Source organism: Diceros bicornis, chromosome 38, assembly GCF_020826845.1.
Source record: "Diceros bicornis minor isolate mBicDic1 chromosome 38, mDicBic1.mat.cur, whole genome shotgun sequence".
Classification (NCBI taxonomy): domain Eukaryota; kingdom Metazoa; phylum Chordata; class Mammalia; order Perissodactyla; family Rhinocerotidae; genus Diceros; species Diceros bicornis.
In genome coordinates, this window is record NC_080777.1 from 16,688,257 (window position 1) to 16,708,386 (window position 20,130).

Genomic DNA, 20,130 nt, shown 5'->3' on the forward strand with positions numbered 1-20,130 from the left:
ATGTCTTGTAAATATCTCTGTATCATTTATCAGACTCCTTATGGGTTTTTTGTCTTTTTCTTCATTTAGAACTTAATATGTAGCACTGGCTTGTTAGTTCTTCTTCTTTAGTGTGTAGCAGAGTATTCAACAAATGTTAATGTTCCATAGATGCACATTGAAAAAATGACAGTCCAGTGCTCACAAAATGACTTCTATTGTCCTGCCTCTACACCTATGCTAAATCGTCTCCCTTACCTCTAATGCACCCCTCACCTCCTTTCTCCTCATCTAGACTCTCAAAATACTTGCTAAGCACCCCTAGATACTATGTGATATACTGGAGTGGAAAGATGAATGAGATATGGTTCCTGAGATAGTTGCAGTCTATGGAACCCAGGTTAAATCCCCCTCCCTATATTGGACTTTTGGTTACCAACCCAGCCTAAAGAGAGCTCTCTTTTCTTCAAACTTTCATAATTCTGGTTGACTGTATTGCTACTCAAATCCGTATTCATTAATGATTCAATATTGTGCTGTTGAGCTGATATTCGATTCTTATGTGTGTTCTTGAACTCTTAGTTAAATCTCACCATATGTTTTGTCTGTTAAGACACATACATTTTATATTTCCAACTCAACTGGAAACTCTTTGAGAACAAAGATCATGCCTCTTAAACTTCTTTGCTAGTTTCAATACATTGAGTGGAATGCCTTACACACAGGAAGAGCTACACAGTATGCACTGAGTGAGTGGGATACCAGGTAGAATGGAGGTGGGGCCACGTGGTGGTGGTGGGAAGACATCTATGGAACCATCCAGCTTCCCTGGCTTCCTGAGCTGGGGAAATTTCTGTGAGACAAGAGCATTGTGTGTCTAGGGCAGTGCTGGTAAGTGATCTGCAAGGTGAGGGGAGACCCTGAAATTCTGAAGGCTGCAGACCATTTGGTTACAGAATGTGGTTCCAGAAAATTAGCTCTCTGGGCTACTTCATGGCAGGTCTTTTACCTTCTATTACTGGACTGATTCTTTAAACTTCATAAGTATTTTAAACAAGGCCCCCTGTGTTTCTTTCACTCATGTCAAAAACCCATTTATTTTTATGGCTCTGATAATATTTTCATGTTGATACTCTGAGTGTCCAATTTTGGGTTGACAACATGTCTTTTTATGTTGATGAGTTTTGCATAAATTTAAACTTCATTATATATTGATTAGTGGGAGTGCAGGCTTGAGTTTCCAAGTACAGGTCGGCATTCATAATGGGATATATTTAAAACCAAATGGCTGGGACCATCCCAGTACATTGCTGTGTATAATTCCTTGACTGTGTTCACTACATCATAAATAATAATGAAAGTAAATGTACGTTTATCAGGAAGAATCAACAAAACCCCAGCACCGATGTGCTGCTTGCACTTGTCTCACCAGGCATTAAGGCCAGCTTTCGAACAAGGGTGCCTGAAGGTTTGATTGTCTTTGCGGCATCACCCGGCAATCAGGAAGAGTATTTCGCACTTCAATTGAAGAATGGACGTCCTTATTTTCTTTTTGATCCTCAGGTAAATGAGTAATCATGAGACTTGATATTTTTGAGAGTTTACTAGGTGCCAGGTACTAAGGTAAGTGCTTCTGGTTTCACACTGAATCCTCACCAAAAAACTTAGAGGTAAGCACTATTATTATCCTCACTTTACCAATGAAGAAAATGAAACTTACAAAGTTATGTGACTTGCCCACAGCTCAAATAGCAGAGCTAACTTTCAATTTACATTCTTAACAAGCATGTACTATGATAAATAAATGAAAAGCAATAGGTATATTGAAGTATATGAGGAAGCCATTTGGTTTAAAACTAACTCGGCCTGACCTTGTTTTTCCAAAAGGGCCTGATGTTGCCTGTTGAGCATGCATTGTACATCTGCTTTAAACATTTACTATGTCCCAAAGACAAGACTGATGCCCTTAAAGATAGGGATGTAGCTTCCCCCCATATTGGCATTTCTCTAAGGATAAGCATCTCATCTTGGAAACTAAGGATTAATTACCAACTTGCTGTGCTCACCTTGTGACCACTGACCTACTGACCACTGATCTGCTGTGCAAGCTAAGCATCTTGTGACAGTAGCTAAAGAGATTTTCCTGTCGTATGTGATATACGCTCTTTGTTCCAAGATGGAATATAACACTCTGTACACCCCACTTCTTTGGTGCCCTTCCTTCCTTGGGAAGGAAGGCCCTGGGCTATAGTCTTCAAACCTGGCTCATAATAAACTCACCCCAATTTTGATTTATAGGTTGATTATGGATTATTTACATCGACAGTTACCTTATAATAAAGATTAAAACTTTTAAATAAATTTAAATACATCTATTTTTATTTGCCTTGAGAGCAAAATTATGTCTCTCTTTATCCTCCCTCTTCCTTCTTTCCTTCCTTCCTTTCTCTCTCTCTTCCTTTCTTCATTTCTTCATTTGTTCACCAGCAGATATTCAAGTGCCTATTAGGTATACTGTTATGCTGGATATTTCAGACTTACAACAGTTTTAAAGTTAAATTTGACCATGCCCTTATGAACAATCTAGAAAGGATATAGTAAAAATTAATTTAAAATGTTCATAAATGTTATGAAAGAGAAGTACGAGATGCTGTGTACTACGGCAGCATGAAATGAAAGGTCTCTCGTTTCTGAGTTGTCAGTCTTCTCTGAAAATGTGATATTTAACTGAGATGCAAAACAATGAGGAAAAGTTGGTCAGGACGAGTATATGTCTGTATGAGAGGACATGTGTTTGAAGGAGGGCAGGACAGAGGAAATACTGATGGAAGATGAGGGCAGGTGCTGGGAATAAAATTTTCGGGCAGAGCAAATAGCAAATGTTAAGTGCCTGAGGGAAACAAGAACATGGCATACTCAATACATTGAGATGAATCTTATATGGTTGGAGAAGAGAGAACAGTGGTAGGTTGAAAAGCTGGGTAGACTCTAAGTCATTTAGGGCCTTGTAAGCAAATGTGAAGGTTTAAATTTTTCCTAAGGGCAGTGGGAAACCATTGAGCAGTTGTCTTCCCTTTAGTTAAACAAATATTAGTAAGCATTTGACAGTAAGCCCTGTATTGGGCCTGTGAGTAAGTGAGAAATGAGTGAGACTAAGTCAAAGATTTTTTGACTTTCCATTTTCTCAATTTTTCAACTTAAAACTGCTGATCTAAGTCATAAGTTACGCTTGCAAAATATATGTTTAACATTACATTGGAAAGTTGGCACGACTTTTCCCCTCTGTATCTGAGGAACATCTGGGATCGCAGGCCAAGAGCTCTGGGTAAGGATCACAACTTCATATACACTGGTGGCCCGCTCACCTTGGAGAGGAAAGGCAAGGCCTGCTGGACCAGGTGTATCTGAGCATCGTGCCCAGAGCATCATCCCCCACAGGGGAACTCAAGGGGAAGGCTGAGTTCTTCCTGCTTTACGAAGGCCACATGTTGGCAACTGGAAGACCAGGGGAATAAAAGTTTACTCCTGGTGTTTTGACAGTGGCCTGATAATGGTCTGGTTGGTACGTTGTAGGTCCTCAGGCACAAGGACTTCTGGGTGTCCCCTAGAATTGCCACTTCTAAAGGGATGCCAATAACTGGGCAGTTAGTAAGCAAAAAAGAAATGGCATCACACCCAAACAGATCCAGCAGCCAGAGAGAGAAGAAGAAGAAGAAACTGTCTCAGAAGGCAAAGCAGATGGCAGTTGCAGGAAAATAATCCAAAAAATAATCAGCAAATTTGAATCAGTTGATTCAATTACAGAACTAAAAATATTATATTTCATTTGAAAAACCTTAGGTAGATTAATTAGAGGAGAGACACTGTTGAGCCTCAGATTAGTAGGTCAGAGGATAAAGTCGAAGAAATCTCTTAAAATATATAACAAAAACATGAAAAGATAAAGAAAAATGAAGGGTATTATGAATATTATTAAGAAGAAATTAAACAAGAGAACAAAAACACATTCACAAGAAAAAGAAGGATGCGAGAAAATCATGAAATATAAAATAGGAGAGAATATCTGATTTAAGAAACAACTGGTTACAAATTTATTGAAAGGACTCATCAAGTTCCTGTCAAGATTAAGCAAAGCTAGTGCTTCTATAGGATCTCTGTGTGCCAGCCATTAGTCTAAGTGCTCTCTCTCTATAGGTAAATACACACGCACTTAAACTTCACAACAACTCTATGAGATAGCTACTCTTACTGATACCAAGCAAGGGGTCAATCTGCTCGCCGTGAGACAAAAGCCAATCCATCAAGAGACAAGGTGGTGAAGAAGGAGAAACTTTATTAAGCGATGAGCTAGCTGACTGGAAGATGGCAGACTATTGTCCTAAAAAAAAGCCATCTTAGGGGCCAGCCCGGTGGCGCAAGCGGTTAAGTGTGCGCGCTCCGCTGCGGCAGCCCGGGGTTCGCTGGTTCAGATCCTGGGTGCGCACTGACACACTGCTTGTCAAGCCATGCTGTGGTGGCGTCCCATATAAAGTGGAGGAAGATGGGTACAGATACTAGCCCAGGGCCAGTCTTCCTCAGCAAAAAAAAAAGAGGAGGATTGGCAGATGTTAGCACAGGGCTGATCTTCCTCACAAAAGAAAAAAAAAGCCATCTTAAAGGGGAACTGATTTGGGAACAACTTATATAAGGCAAACGGGGTTGGGGAGGGGTCTCAGGAGTGTCAGGTGTTGAATGACCTCAGACCATTAGGCGCCTCTCCGTAGACAACAGTTTCGGTACTGCTGAATGTGACATTCTTGGGGAATCTAAGAAAGCATTAGTCATTTTCTTATCAGGACATGAAGGAACAGTTTGGGCTGAGGACTTAAATATTTTGCTAACAAGTCATTCTCTCTACTGGTTTCTGACTGGTTACTGGTTAGCTTGCCTATGTGCAGTTCTAAGCCTTTCTCCAAAGCACACTGTGAGAATAAGATGGGGGGGGGGGTGATTAGACATAGAGTCTCTCAAGCCATCTCTATCTCATTATTATGCCCATTTTACAGGTGAAAAATCTGAGTCATAGCTAAATTAATTTTCCCAAAGGCATCGGCTAATAAGCGACCAACCCTGGATTTAAACCCAGACCATCCAGCTCCAAAGACCACGATTTTAGCTACAATACCATACTGCTTTTCAACATGAAAGAAAAATGCTCGTTGCTCTCCAGAGGCTCAGATAAAATATCATCCATGTACCATATTGAAGGGAAACATTTCAGCAAGTTTTCTGACCAAAAGAAAGCAAAAAAAAAAAAAAAAAAGAGTCCAAAAAGTTGAAAAGGAAAAGCAGTGGTAAACCTAGTATTACTAAGTTCAACCTAAATATTTAACGACAGAGTGACAAGAAATGTGTTTTACAGTGCCAAATAAGAATCTTTGAAATAGAAGAGACATATAGCAAAGGCCAAAAAAAAAAAAGCCTCTAATAATTGTTCGGTGCTAAAATTTCTAAGAGTTGAAGAAAGAGGAAAGATGAGTGAATTAGAAGTTTCTAAAGGTTTCAACTCAGTGGAGGGAGAGGGTAAGGGAATAGATCATATAGGTGTCTTACTTTCATAAAATAAGTAGGCAAAAATGTTTGATTTTAAATGTGAAAAAAGAAATTAGTTACTAATAGACTGAAAATGTTCCACAGAACATCCAAATTAACAAGGTGAAAAAAGACCCGATATGCTAAGTTGTAAAAATCAACAAAAATCATTAGAAGAAAGGAAGGAAACAGTACAGTAAAATAGAAGATTGCCAATGAGAAAAAAAAAATCTGCCTCTGCTTTTTCCCGCTCTTAATCTGTTAATATCTGGAGATATTTGAGAAGAAGCAAGATGGAGGAAAACCTTGATCTTAAAACCATTTATTCATAGAGTTTTTAAAGTATACAAAGTAGGTTCACATTAATTATCTTCTTTCATTCCTGAAGCTGCCACTTGAAGTAGGTATTGTTTTCGTCCTGCTTTAGATGAAGAGGCTTAACTAGGGTCCCACAGTGATTAGTGATAGAACTGGCACTGCATTATGTTTATTACATTCAATGAAATTTTGTTAAGAATTTATTGTACCCCAGGCACTGTGCAATGCAGTGATGCAATGGGAATGCAGAAATGAGAAAGGAACAGCATGCCACTCCTGCCTTCCTCTCCTCTGGACCTCCTTCCCCCACGATTGGAGTAGAGTCTCTGCTAGAGTTGGACAGAGGAGAAAGTGATAGGACCCAGGACCATGTGCCGTGGTGGTTTCAAGCTGCCTCACACTTATATTGGTCTCGTAATGGTAAATGTCCATACTAGGGTCTATGAGTGTGATTCCAGATCACAATGCACGTCCCAAAGCTACATTTGTAATAGTACACTGGGCATAGGTTGTTCATCACAGTTTTTGAGTATTTAATGTGTGTGTACACGCACACAATCCAAACATGGGGCAACGTCTTTGCAGAATGAATCCAAAAATGCCTTCACCAGGTCTGAAGCATGATTGTGATTTATAAGACAAATATATACTTAGTCATTCAGATAACCAAAATATATCTCATATATATTTGGTCTTCGTCCAGGGTTCCTGGCTCACAGCTCCCAAAACCCTTGGGATTTCCTAAGTCATGACAGTGACAAAGATGTCTTTTATTATGGTAATGAAGTGACTTTTGGACCCCTCCTAAGGATGGGAGCTGGTTGCCAGGAGAACCAACCCTGTGATTAGAGGGTTGAAACTTTCAGTTCTACCCTCCCAACTTCCCATGAAGGGAGAGGGGCTGGAGGTTGAATCAATTGCTGATGGCCAATAATTTAATCAATAGTGCCTATGTAATGAAACTTGCATAAAACCCCAAAAGGACTGGGTTTGGAGAGCTTCCAGGTTGGTGAATATGTGAAGGTGCTGGGAGAGTGGTGCACCAGGAGAGGACAGGGAAGCTCCATACCCCTTCTCCATGCCTTGCCCTATGCACAGTGCCAGTCTTCCATCTGGCTGTTCCTGAGTTATATCCTTTTAGAGCAAACTGGTGATCCAGTTAGTAAAATGTCTCTGAGTTCTATGAGCCACTCTAGCAAATTAGTCTAACCCAAGGAGGGGGTCTTTGGAACCTCTGATTTATAGCCAGTGGGTCAGAAGTACAGGACAACCTGCACTTGTGAGTGATGTCTGAAGTCCAAGGAGGAGGTCATGGAAATCTCCAATCTGCAGCTGGTCAGTCAGAAGCACAGGTCATGACCTGGGCTTGCAGCTGGCGTCCGAAGTTGGGGAAAGTCTGTCTTGTAGGACTGAGCCCTTACCCTGTGGAATCTGATGCTATCTCCAGGTGGATAGTGTCAGAATTGAGTTGGATTGTAGGACACCCAGCTGGTGTCCTGGAGCGTTGCTTGCTCGTTGGTGTGGGGAAACCCTCCTTCCTCTCACACTGGAATGGGTACCAAAACCTATTTAACTGCCATCTCTTTTTACAGTGTTGCATCTGTTTCTGAGGATGGGATACCTTAAGACCCTGCAGAATAGGAAGGTAAAGGGGTTCAATGATGCTTAAGTCTGCTCAGCCACAGTATTGTCATGACCCTGAGAATGGCTGCCAGAAAACTCTCTTGCTCTCATCATTTTCATCTCCTTTTCAATGATGGGATGGACAGGCTGGTGTAAGCCACGATAACAGAGTTCAGGGAAACATTCACAGTGCCTTGCCCTTCGTTTCTGCCTCCCTACCCTTCTCCCTCAGACAATGACTTAGAGTGCTCATCAGGGCCATTGCTTTCCCACTTTCCCAGCTGCCCTGTCACTACCCTGTGTACCCGAATCCTAATCTGTATACAAAGTTCATGGGGGCCAACCAAGTACTAATAAAATTATTATAGCCAGAAGTTGGAGGAGCAAGGGAATGGGGAGGGTTTAATGATGCCCGACAAGTTCATTTTTATCTGGAATAATAATAACTCTCCACAAGGCAAAAGTTATCTGTATTTTCATGAAAGTGACAATTTATTCTATATATATATATTGAATTTATTCAAAATATACACTAAGTGCTCATGGGTCATGATGCTATCTCTATATGAAACAATGAGCTCAAGCCAGCCGGGACTATGTCATTCCTTACTTCCAAGGAATTTATACTCTACTGCAGGTTAACTGGACATATTTGCTAACTTTTTAATGAAAGTTCCCCATATTTTCAGACAAAGGATTGTTGAAACCGAGGAATGGAGAAAATCTGGAATATTCTTTGATTGTTTGTTCTCCTTTTGGGCTGGAATACAAATACAGCTTCTTGCACAAAGAAGAGCTACCCAGGTTTAAAGAAGTTTAGAAGTTTATTTCATATATCTTCCATTGACATTCAAATTATTTTTATTTTAAATACTTTAGATACCACTTTAAGCCAGTTTGTTTCCTTGTGTCTTTAAATGAGACAGGATTGTCTAATGGACACCTTATTGTACTCATCAGACAAGTAGTTATTTGCTTAAAGTGTCTTTCTGATCAGACTGTACAATCTAGTGCAGGCAAATTCTGTCTATTTTTTTCCACAAACATATCCTTGAGGCTTAACACAGTCCTTAGAACCTAGTAGATACTCAATAAATAAATATCTGCTGGCAGATTGGCTGACTGACTGGCTCGATAATTGTTGGTAGAATACTACTCATAATTGAAGAAAATTACCCATTTTCTAGGATAAGATTTCCAGCTCTTTAATGATTATTTAAAAATTTAGTTCCTATTTGTTTTATTTTGTTGGTTTGTTAGATACTTGGACTTTTACTGATGGTTATTTTTAAATTACTGTTTCTGACTCCATTCAAAATAATTCAATTTTGACTTGTGAAAAGAGCATATTGTAGGAATTTAAAATTACTGTCTAGCACATAGTTTCAGAATAACTTGAAGTCATTGTGCACTTATTTTTAAAATATCTTTAGAAACTAATTAATAAATTCCTTACGTAATAATATAATCTTACATAGAGGCAATAGGTGTAAAAATTTATTCAGTTTCCCTTCCAACTATCCAATTCATTGCCTGATTAAATATTTAGGGGAAGGCGGAAAGATTCTAAATAATATTTAAAATTATGATATGTGTTTGCCTATTATGGACTAAACAGTTGGAACCACTGGAACCATTGTTAAGAGTCACAGTGAAGAAAAGTTACTCCAGTTTTTAATTACTGTATTTTTTTACGTCTTCAATAGTTCTCTGTAATCTTCCCATTCTTTCTTTGATTAATTTCAATTTTCATATCCATGCTCAGATGATATTTTATTGACCAATAATGACTCACTGTTATCATTTAAATGTTTTGTGGTCAGTGACATTAACAGGAAATTCACATATCATTCTGATTTCACTTAGAAGGAAACTGTGAAAGTGAAACCTTTCACACAATTCTGAATGGCACCTGTTTAACACATCTGATAGTTTCCAAATGAAAAGAACAAACTGCATGATATGACACCAGAATGGATCACAGAATTATTCTCTTAATATTGCTGGGGGAAAATAATCTTAACATGATAATCAAAGAATAATATGCTAAGTTCCTCTAAGTATAAAGCAAATTTGGCATACTGAGCCTGGCTGTATGTTATGTACTTGAATTTGTCTCCAATAAATGTGATTTCTGATGTAGAGAACTATTAATGCTTCAGATTGTTGCCAAACATAATATGAAGAACCACTTACTCAGACACCTGATCTTTAGAATGCAGCATCGTTTGTAACAATTTTAACGCTAACTAAGTACACTTTGATGAGACAGCATTTAATAAAATGCTCATTAATTTCATCATTAGCAAGGGTATGCTAAGAAATAAGCCAGTTTCTTATGTCACGCCCAATTAGCATCCCATGCTAGTAATCCCATTAGTATTGTTGAATTCACTAATGGAAAAACTAATGGGCATGCTACCAGGGCACATTAATTGGGCATGACACCAGTTCTGGTTTTAATTATTAAACTACGATAATGAAATGTGTGTTTGTAAAATATTAAAATGTTGAAATAGGGTTGAAGAAAATAAAAAAGTATATAGAGGAAAGAGACACACGGAAAGTCAACTTATAAAAACTCAAGGACTAGAAAATGGACTTTACCAAATGGTCATCTTTCTAGCTGGTCGAGTTGTCTATAAAAGTTGGGATATTGTTCACATGAGAAGCAACCCACTCATGCTCATGGGAAATTAAAAGCTGTTTTTTGGTAATATGAAATTCTGTATGTCATACGTGTTGTCATGCTCTGTATGAGGGCTGACAGGAGCCAATTAAATGTGTAGAATGGACATGTTATATTTCTGAAACTATTTTAGGGAAATATAAACAGAAATGCTTTACTTAAGATGGTATAATTAACATTGCATTTTTGTGATGTAAATCTTCAGCCATATGACATCGGATAATTATTAGTTTTCTCTTTTTGAAAAATAGTCTACCAAATTATTAGAGTTTGGTGAAACATTCCAAGTAATTAAAAAAATATTTTGTAATATTTTACCCAATATCATTTTTGGTTTTTAAAAATTGTTATTGGATTGAAGTTAATTATTGCTAAGAGAACCAACTTTGAGAAAGAAATTTATTTTCATTTAGAAGGTTTAGAGTAATTTTTTAGTTGTTTGAAAAATAGCCATCCTATATCGTGCTAACCATGATACACACTGAAAGAGTGTTCAGACTATAAAGGACTAAGATGGAAGGTTTCTCTTCTACTTCTCTACCTGTTTCCTTACCCCCACCTCCTTTTTGCTAATCTCTATCCTTGGTATCTGCTATTTTCTAGTATCATTCACCTAGGAACTCATTTTTAACTATGATAATATTACCCTAGGCAAAAGAATAAATGCTAGAGTTTAGACTACAAAGCATTGAGTACTAAGTTTAACCACAACACTTATTATGTTCAATGTATTAATAATTGGTTAATTTTTAATGTGATCTCTTTCCTTCTTGTTACTCGTAGTGTAGTAAAGGTAAGAGAAACTAATTTGCCAGACATTTTCCTATCTTCAGAACAATATTGATTGAATAGTATTATATTAGTTTTAAATTCTTCTATTTTTCATATTTCTGCCAAAATATCTAAAATCTAAAATTTTAGAATAGAAAATTCATTACCTTTCTGATGAATATAGGTACTCAAAATGCAAGCGTCTTCATAAGTGATTCTTATTCCAAAGACAAATTCTTTTCAGATTTGATCACTGTGGTGTTGACAGAAGTACATCACAGAAGAGCCAGAATGATGTTAAACATCAGCTTTAATTTTGAGTTCTGTTTGAAATGTGTGCATGCTTGCGTCAGGATCGGGTTGAAATTTGTTTTAAACAAATATACAAATACATGTGTATGTGTAAGTAAACACATATATTCATTCATTCATTCACTCATTCATTCTTTTAGGGGTCTTCAGTGGAAGTTACCACAACTAATGATGATGGTAAACAATATAGTGATGGCAAATGGCATGAAATAATTGCTGTTAGGCATCAGGCTTTTGGCCAAATCACACTCGATGGGCAATATACAGGTAAGAACTTCTCTGATATATATAAATGGCTCTTTTGATATGCTGATGTTACTATACTTTCCTGTTGTTTATATTTCTATATCTCTTCTTTCACCTTTATATCCACTCAATTTCATCTGAATTACTGTTGAATTTGCCTTTGTGGTGCTCCCAAAATGATGAAGTCTGGCAACCATTTTCTCATCTATGCAGGGTTTCAGTAAAGCAAAAATAAAAACAAAGTCATCAGGAGCAATTTTGTATCTTTTACAGTTCTTTACAATTTGCAAGGGCGTTTACTTATGTGAAAGTTCACTTATGTAAAAGTCTCTCATGTTACTTTTGACCTCCAGAAGACAAAGAAAGTAAAATAAAAAAAAATGATTATATGCATTTGAGAGATGAGGAAACTGAGCCTCAGAAAAGGTAAATAACTTTTCCCAATTGACAAAGTTGTTAGGCAGCATTCTTGGGGCACATATCCTGTCTTTGCAATTCTAACTTTAGTATTCTTTCCATCCTCCCCTATCTCCCATCCTCATGTAATTATACAACAGTTACAGTACCTGTATGATGATGCAGGCTTTTATTAATTCAGTCAGGAAATATGGAATTTTCTAGAGCACGTACTATGTGCCAGGTATTGCTCCAGGAACTCCGGATACAAAGAGAAAAATTTACATTTTAGGCGGGAGAGAGGCAGGAGACAGAATAAACAAATAGTGGTACATTCTGAGAATGATAAAGCAGGATAAGAGTATATGTGTGTGCATCTGTGTGTGTATTGGGGAGGGGATGTTTCGATTTTATAAAAGACTGTTAGAGAAATCCTCTCTGATAAAGTGACTTTTGAGCAGAGACCTAAAGGGAGTAAAAGGGTAAACCAGGCAAATATCCAGAAGAGTGTTTCAAGCCAAGGGAACAGTAGGTGCCAGGGCCCTGTGGTGGGAACATATCCTACGTAGTATGTCAAGAACCAACAAAGAGGCCAGTGTGGAAAAAGGGGATGAAGGGGCTAGCAGTAGGCTGCGAGATCACAGAGACCGCTAGGGCTATATTGTATAGGGCCTTGTAGGCTTTCACTTGCAAAGAGTTAAGCCAGTGGAGCACTTTGAGAGAGAAGTGGCATGATATGACTTCTTTCTTTAAAAGGAATACTCTGGTTGCTCTTTTGAGAATAAATTTTAAGGGAAACAAGGGCGGAAGCATGGAGACCAGTTTATAGACTTCTGCAATAATTCTAAAATAATTTAGGCAAGAAGTGATGGCTTCTTGAACCAGGAAGTAACAGTGGCTATAACGAGAAATCTGGATATATTGTAAATGTTAAATTAAAAGGATTTGATTGAGGTAGGGCGGGGTTTGGCAAACTACCACCTGAGGGCCAAGTCCAGTTCATGTTTGTTTTTATAAAGTTTTGTTGGAACACAACTGCACCCATTTGTTATGCATTGTCTAAGGCTGCTTGAGGCTGGTCTACAAAGCCTAAAATTTATACTACCCGGCCCTTTACAGAAAGAATTTGCTAACCACTAACATGGAGAATGACTGCCAGGTTTGGGGCCAGGGCAACTGGAAGAAGGTAGCTGCCATCACTAAGGTGGACAAGGCAGTGGGAGAAGCAAATTTGGAAAGAGACGTTCAGAGTTCAGTTTGAATGTATTAAGTCTATGAGTCTATGAGTCTATGAGGCATCCAAGTGGAAATATCAAGCAGGCTCCTGGATACAAGTCTGAGTTCAGGGAAGAGTTCCAGACTAGAGATACCAATTGGGAGTTGTCAGCTAAGGATGGTATCTAAAGCCAAGGGACCAGATGTAAGTAGGGCTAATTAGAGTGGTTTGGGCTCTGGAAAAAAAAAAAATCCCCCTTCTCTCTAACAAGGATGGAGTTAGAAAACTTAACAGGAAATTTGCATTGTTATTCAACACAGTCGGGGACTCTTCTGGTCTTTGGCCCTGATAGTTTGCATGAGTGCCCACCCCTCTATTCATCCCTCAAGAGGACTTAGGGCATTCCTGTAGGTGGAGAAAGAAAGATATCTGAGAAGGGAGGAGGGCCAGGTCATTCCGACATCAAGACGTTGGGGTGATGAGGAAGAACTGGGGAAGAAAAGTAGCCAATAAAAGGAGAACCAAGAAAGAGTGGTGTCTAGAAGCCCAGAGGAGAGTTTAATCATTTGTTGAATTAGTAAAAATAGATTATCCTGCTGAAGTTGGAATTCTCATCTCCTTTTCCACAGGTTCCTCGGCCACCCCAAATGGTAGTACTATTATTGGAGAAAACACAGGCGTGTTTGTGGGAGGGCTGCCGAAGGGTTATACCATCCTCAGGAAGGATCCTGGTGAGTTTAGTAAAGGTGTAGAATTTATGTGTTGTCCCCAAAATTTAGAATAGAATTAAGTTACATTATTTTAATGTGTGAATAATAGTAATATTTTCTATCTCATGCTGTGTTTCCCATATCAATATGTCAAAAATGTCCTCAGGTCATTTAGGAACCGTGTATTGCTTGCATTTAAATTCTTAGTGTCCAGTTCTTGATATATAAAAAGAGTTCAGGGTCCAAACCCGTGGCGTAGTTGTTGGGCGTGCTCTCTTTGGTGGTCCGGGTTCGTGGGTTTGGATCCTGGGAGCAAAGCTACATCCCTCATCAGCCGTGCTGTGGTGGTGACCCACATACAAAATAGAGGCAGATTGGCATAGATGTTAGCTCAAGGCAAATCTTCCTTAGCAAAAAAGAAAAAATTAGTTCATTAAACTTTTGCTGAAATGAATTATACGTTAGTCATATGTTAGTCGATAACATACCTTCAGTCAAAGGTATGTTATTTTAGGATTATGGGTCAATTTTTGTAAGATTTTAAATTGAATATGAAACAACTCAGGAATGGAAAACTGTGAGCTTGATTTATACTCTAAATAGGGTGCAGAACATTCCTTGAGTACTAACTATGTGATAGGCATTAAACCAGTCCCTAGATATCTATAGATGAGTAAAATGTGGTCTTTGCCATAATAGACGGTACAGACCTATAAATAGATAAATCCAGTAATGCTGTAAAGGATATAATTGAGGCACAAACAAAGTAATTCCTATATTTTTAGGAGAGAAAAACTAACTCTAAAATGAAATGAATAAAAACTAACTTGAATGAAATTAACCTTAGGCAGAAGAAAAATCACCCTTCCAAATACATTGCTGATGATTCTAGGGTGGTTTCCCAAGTCCTCATCAAGGAGCAGAGGATGTCTCCCAGGAAGTAAAATGTCACTCGATAAATATTACAAATAAACTAGAACCCAGACAAGTATAAATTGTTGATGGGGGTGGTCTTCTGGGAATCACACTGAAGAAGATCAAAAGGAATAAAAAGTTTTCAGTGGATTTTGGAGAGGATTGTATTTAAATCCATGACTGATTGTAGTTACCTCCTCAGAAATCTCTCTAGAGTAGAGAGGGCTTTCATTCAACTGCTTTAGACTGGTAGAGAAGTCCCTTGAAAACATACACACACACACACACACACACACACACACACACACACACACACACACACAGAGACAGAGAGAGATTACTTGACTATGGTACATCCAGGCACCAGCAGGAGAGCATACTCCGATACTAAGTACCCTCCCCTTCCTGCAGAGGACATACCTCCATTACAAATAAATAATTTCACATTGTACGTGTAAATTGACGTTGTAAAACTATGATTGCTGGTGAATGCCTTCCCTAGAATCAAGTCATAAACTCAACAGCTAAGAACTACACTCTGCACTGATCGGTAAGGACGTTGCCATATGAAATGCGACCTCACCTGAATGTGCCCTCTCTCCTTCTCTGCTTTTTTCTTGCTCTCTCTCTGATTCTCTCATTTACTCGCTTTCTTTCCTTCCCAACCTCCTGTTACCACTTTATTTTCTATATTCATAAACCTCCCATTTACCTGGTCTGGGGAGTTTCAAAATTAAGCTTAACATTACATTGATTCCTAAAAATGAAATCAAATTATTGAATTACTTCTATGACAGATTGGTTCATGAGGGAACTAACCTGTAAATGTAGATTTAATAGAAACGCATCCTTCAAATCTTACTTTTAAAACTTGTTATAGCACTTTTATTTTTAAGACTAGCAGCAGATGAAATCTCCTTGTTTGTTCAAAATACAATATTCTTCCTACTACTATAAAACCAAGGCTTTTGCATAAACATCTGTTTCTGCAAATATGATGGGTCTGAACCAAGGCTAAACATTATGATTGTTACCACTTACCATAGCTGATGTTTATGTGATGTTTATGTGAATCATTAGGAGGTTTGCAGTAAATAGGTAGTGAGAGCTATTGCCTATTTGATTTTCATGACACACAAAGTTAGTTGCTTAAAAAGAATTTTTCAAAATACATATTTCTTGATATCTGTCAACTCCTGCAGACATAATCCAAAAGGGTTTTGTGGGCTGTCTCAAGGATGTGTATTTTATGAAGAATTACAATCCCTCTGCTATTTGGGAGCCTCTGGTTTGGCAGAGTTCTGAAGAGCAAATCAACGTGTATAACAAATGGGAGGGATGCCCCAGTTCATTACAAGAGGGAGCCCACTTCCTAGGAACAGGTAAGGTTCTAAAATCAATATGAGTCATTGCTTAGCATGTGTCTTCTATCTTTGGCATAATTTTATCTTCCTTTTCCAATTACTTTGACCTCATATGAACCCAGTATCTCAGAAATATGTCGTTATGCCATGATGCACATAAATATATTCTCAAACTAAATATGTAATATAAATTGTAAGACTCATAAATATGTATTCATGTGTAAGATCTCTGGTGGCACATGGCAGTTCTTGGTTTACATATGGTAGTGGCATAAATGTCCATTTGTAAGTCAATTGTTTTACTTAGAATGCAGTTTTACTTAGAGAGATGCTTCAAAAGAATTTTGTTTACCAAGCCCATCCACAAATACCTGTTTATCCCGTTGTATAGACTGAAAATATTCCTAAGAGTAAAATTTCAGTTATGTAATGGGGTAAGTCAGTCATTAAAGGAGAACTAGAGAATATACTGGTGGTCTAGTGTTAAGATTTGGCACTCTCACCACTGCAGCCCTGGTTCATTTCCTGGTCAGGAAACTACACCACCCCTCTGATAGGTTGTCATGCTGTGGTGGCTGTGTGTTGCTGGGATGCTGAAAGATATGCCACCAGGATTTCAAATACCAGCAGGGTCACCCATGGTGGACAGGTTTCAGCAGAGCTTCCAGAGTACGACAGACTAGGCAGAAGGACCTGGTCACCCACTTCCGAAAAATTGGCCATGAAAACCTTATGAATAGCAGTGGAGCATCGTCTGATATAGTGCTGGAAAGGGAGGGGATGGCACAGAAAGACTGGGCAGGGTTCCACTCTGCTGGACACAGGGTTCCTAGGAGTCAGAATTAACCCAAAGGCACTAACAAGAGAATATAACCAGAGAATCTAACCACCATCATTGCCATTGCTCCAAAGTCTGCAGCAAAGGTGAGGTGCAGTGTCCCTGGCATACCTCCCACCTACAGTCTCTGCCTGGCAGCTGCCAGGATAAAGAGGTGGAAGCAAATATGGTGGCTTGGCAGACATGGCTTGTTCTTCAAATAAAAGCCCACTTTTCCTCCTACATTTGTAATGAAGTTGGTTAGTTAAGTTGCTTAAACTACCTTCAGAACAGAAAGCTATATGATATCATAATCTGTACACTTTTTCATTGTTCTTTTCCCATCACTGTCTTCTTTAGAGTTCCTCTTAAGTCACTGTAACTGCTTGTTGTTAATACTTATAGAAAACAGTAATAGTTTTAACCATATTCATGATTTAGAGAGTAAATTGCTCCCTCTTAAAAGGTATGTCAAGTTCATTCTGCCATTTCTGCACAATTACAAGGGGGATTTCTTAACATTGATTTGCATCTTCTTTTGTGAGAGATTCACTCAATGGCAGTATATGTCCTAAGGGTGTTTTATAACACCCTTACAATGTTGGCAATATTGTTTTGCACATGCTAATATGTACATATTCTTTTCTTTAAAGGGTTCCTGGAACTTTATCCATATATGTTTCATGGTGGAATGGACTTTGAGATTTCTTTGAAATTCAGAACTGATCAATTGAATGGATTGCTTCTTTTCATTTACAACAAAGATGGACCTGATTTTCTTGCTGTATGTTAATTAATTTAATTTAAAATGCCAAAGCCAACTTTAAAATGAATATACTCAGTGTTAACATTATACTAAATTGGGGTTTGTTTCCAAATTCACTTTTGTTTTCATTTTGTCCCCAAGTCATTTTTAGTTTTGGAGTCCTGTGAAACATTTTGTGTTTTAGGGTCATGATGATTTTTTTTAAATGACCATTATTACTGTGAAAATTATAATTTTAACAAAATAGGCTAAATATAAGGAATTAAGAAAATCTAATTTAGTCCCAATATGTGAAAAATGTTACTTCCCTCATTATCTTTTGATATTGTAGGTCAAAAGATTATATATGATATATATATATTTAATATTACACAGACACACACAAATATAAAGTATAATAGTACCATGAATACTCATGAACCTACTACCCAACCCAAGAACTAAAATATTATCAATTTTTTGCATCTATCTATAGGGTCTCTCCTATCTCATTTCCCATCTCCTTCCAGAGGTAATATGTAAGCAGAATTTTGTGTTTATTTTCCTCTTGCATTTTTATAGTTTGAACACCATGTACGAATGCCTAAAAATACTTGTTTTTGAAATTTATAAAAAGTGGTATTATACTCTACCTTTAGGCAATTGCTTTTTGCACTCAACATTGTTACTTATTTTCTCTGTGTAGGTACACATGCCATATATCTCACAGCTGTGTAATATATCTCTTCTCTTGTCAATGATGTATTGCTTGTTTCCACGTTTTTGCTGTGGTGAATCAGGCTACTATGAACATTTTTATATGTTTCTCTAAATGCAGTGGGCAAGTATAATTCCTTTTACTTGCCTTTAATCATGCGACCAGGTATCATTATTAAAAATGTTATTAAAATGTTAATTTTTTAAAAGTTGTTTAAAGAACTTACATAGAATCAAGAGATAATTATGGACATCTTAACTTCACTGTTCATATCTAGGCAAATCGGTAATAAAACACATCCCAGTGATTTTAGAATTCTAAGAAATTTTCAGTTCAATGATTTTGCACATTTCTAGATTATATAATGTCAATTCTGCTGATCAGGTAAGTGGAAATTTATCCCTTCATAGTATTTGGTAAAATTTCAGCTTCCTTAAAGTACTTATTTGTCCTCTTGTGTACTGTTGGCCTCTCCCACTGGAATGTACTGTGAACACAGGGACTTGGGCTGTCTTCTTTGCAGTTCTATCATTAGTGCTTAACTCTTGGCACTTGTTAAGTACTCAATAAATATTGTTGGATAAATGAATGAGTGAACATGTAAATGAATTCATGTTGCTTAGTGACCTTCACTATACATTCTTTAATCGTCTATATGTATATAAATTCTGTGAAGGATGCAAATATATTTATCATTTGGTCCTTCCTTTTGAGGAGCACATACCTCTGTTGGAGGCTCATGCATCCTGCTATGCCCCCTTCAGCCCTCCATCTTCCTCCATTCATTGCCTTTGGAAATATAAATTTCCACCGTATTAAATAGCAATGTTAACTTTATGTAAGTTTTAATAAAATAAATTTTAAAGAATCAGACATTTGGACAAATATATATTGAGTGCCTACTATGTGCTAGGTTTTCATTTAGCACTTCCAACACAACTGTAAAGGAAGCAGACCTCCACAGAACTTACATTCTAGTCTTCCCTATCTGAGGACGTGGGCTTCTCACAGGTTATCCTCAACAAGAACTCTTCCTATTATACTGGGTAGCCTCAAGATACGTGGCTATCCTCTGGAACTTGATTGACTCAAAATGCTTTCACTGCTAAAATCTTAAATCTCAAAATACAACCCCATATCCTTCCAGCTCTCTCATCTTCTCTTATTGAGTTCACCAAGATGATGAGACCATTGGCTATTAGCCCACTTTCTAAGTTACTTGGTCCTTACCTTAGACACCATAATACAGTTCTTCAATCGTTTTTCTGCCAATGCTCTGAACTTGTATCTTCAACTCCACAACACTGGATCAATCAGTCGAGCCTCCTAGCTTGTCAGTTTCAATAGCCAGATTGGTGAACTCTGTAGGAAAACTAATACAGGTACAAAGACTAGTGATGCACTGAGTATTGAGTTTTCTAATTTCTCCATTCAACAATATTTATTGTTTGAGGATTTGCTAAGAGATTAGAAATGGAAAGTGAAAGAAAAAGAATATCAGGACCTGGAAAACTCCACAACCTTAGTGTCTTCCAATAAGTCTCTCACTTTCATAATGAAAACAAACATAATCTCCTCAACTTCTAAACTTTCTACCTACAAACTTTGCTATCTATAAGCCAAGCCTGGTTTCCTTCTCTCCTGACTAAGGGGAACAAATATACAATTACAATATCAACCAAAGTTAATATTTCTACCTTTACTCTAGATTCTATCTCTTCTCCTGCAAGAGCTTGTGCT

General features: G+C 37.7%; 1 protein-coding gene across 1 annotated transcript in view; it reads left to right on the plus strand.

Annotated features, from left to right (window-relative positions):
- USH2A (usherin) overlaps positions 1 to 20,130 on the plus strand; it is a 747,185-nt gene that overhangs the window by 303,845 nt on the left and 423,210 nt on the right. Inside the window, exons 21-25 of the mRNA XM_058533703.1 lie at positions 1,412 to 1,542; positions 11,404 to 11,530; positions 13,751 to 13,852; positions 15,949 to 16,128; positions 17,581 to 17,711. Of these exons, the coding sequence (XP_058389686.1) occupies positions 1,412 to 1,542; positions 11,404 to 11,530; positions 13,751 to 13,852; positions 15,949 to 16,128; positions 17,581 to 17,711 (671 nt within the window). The remainder of the gene's footprint in view (positions 1 to 1,411; positions 1,543 to 11,403; positions 11,531 to 13,750; positions 13,853 to 15,948; positions 16,129 to 17,580; positions 17,712 to 20,130) is intronic.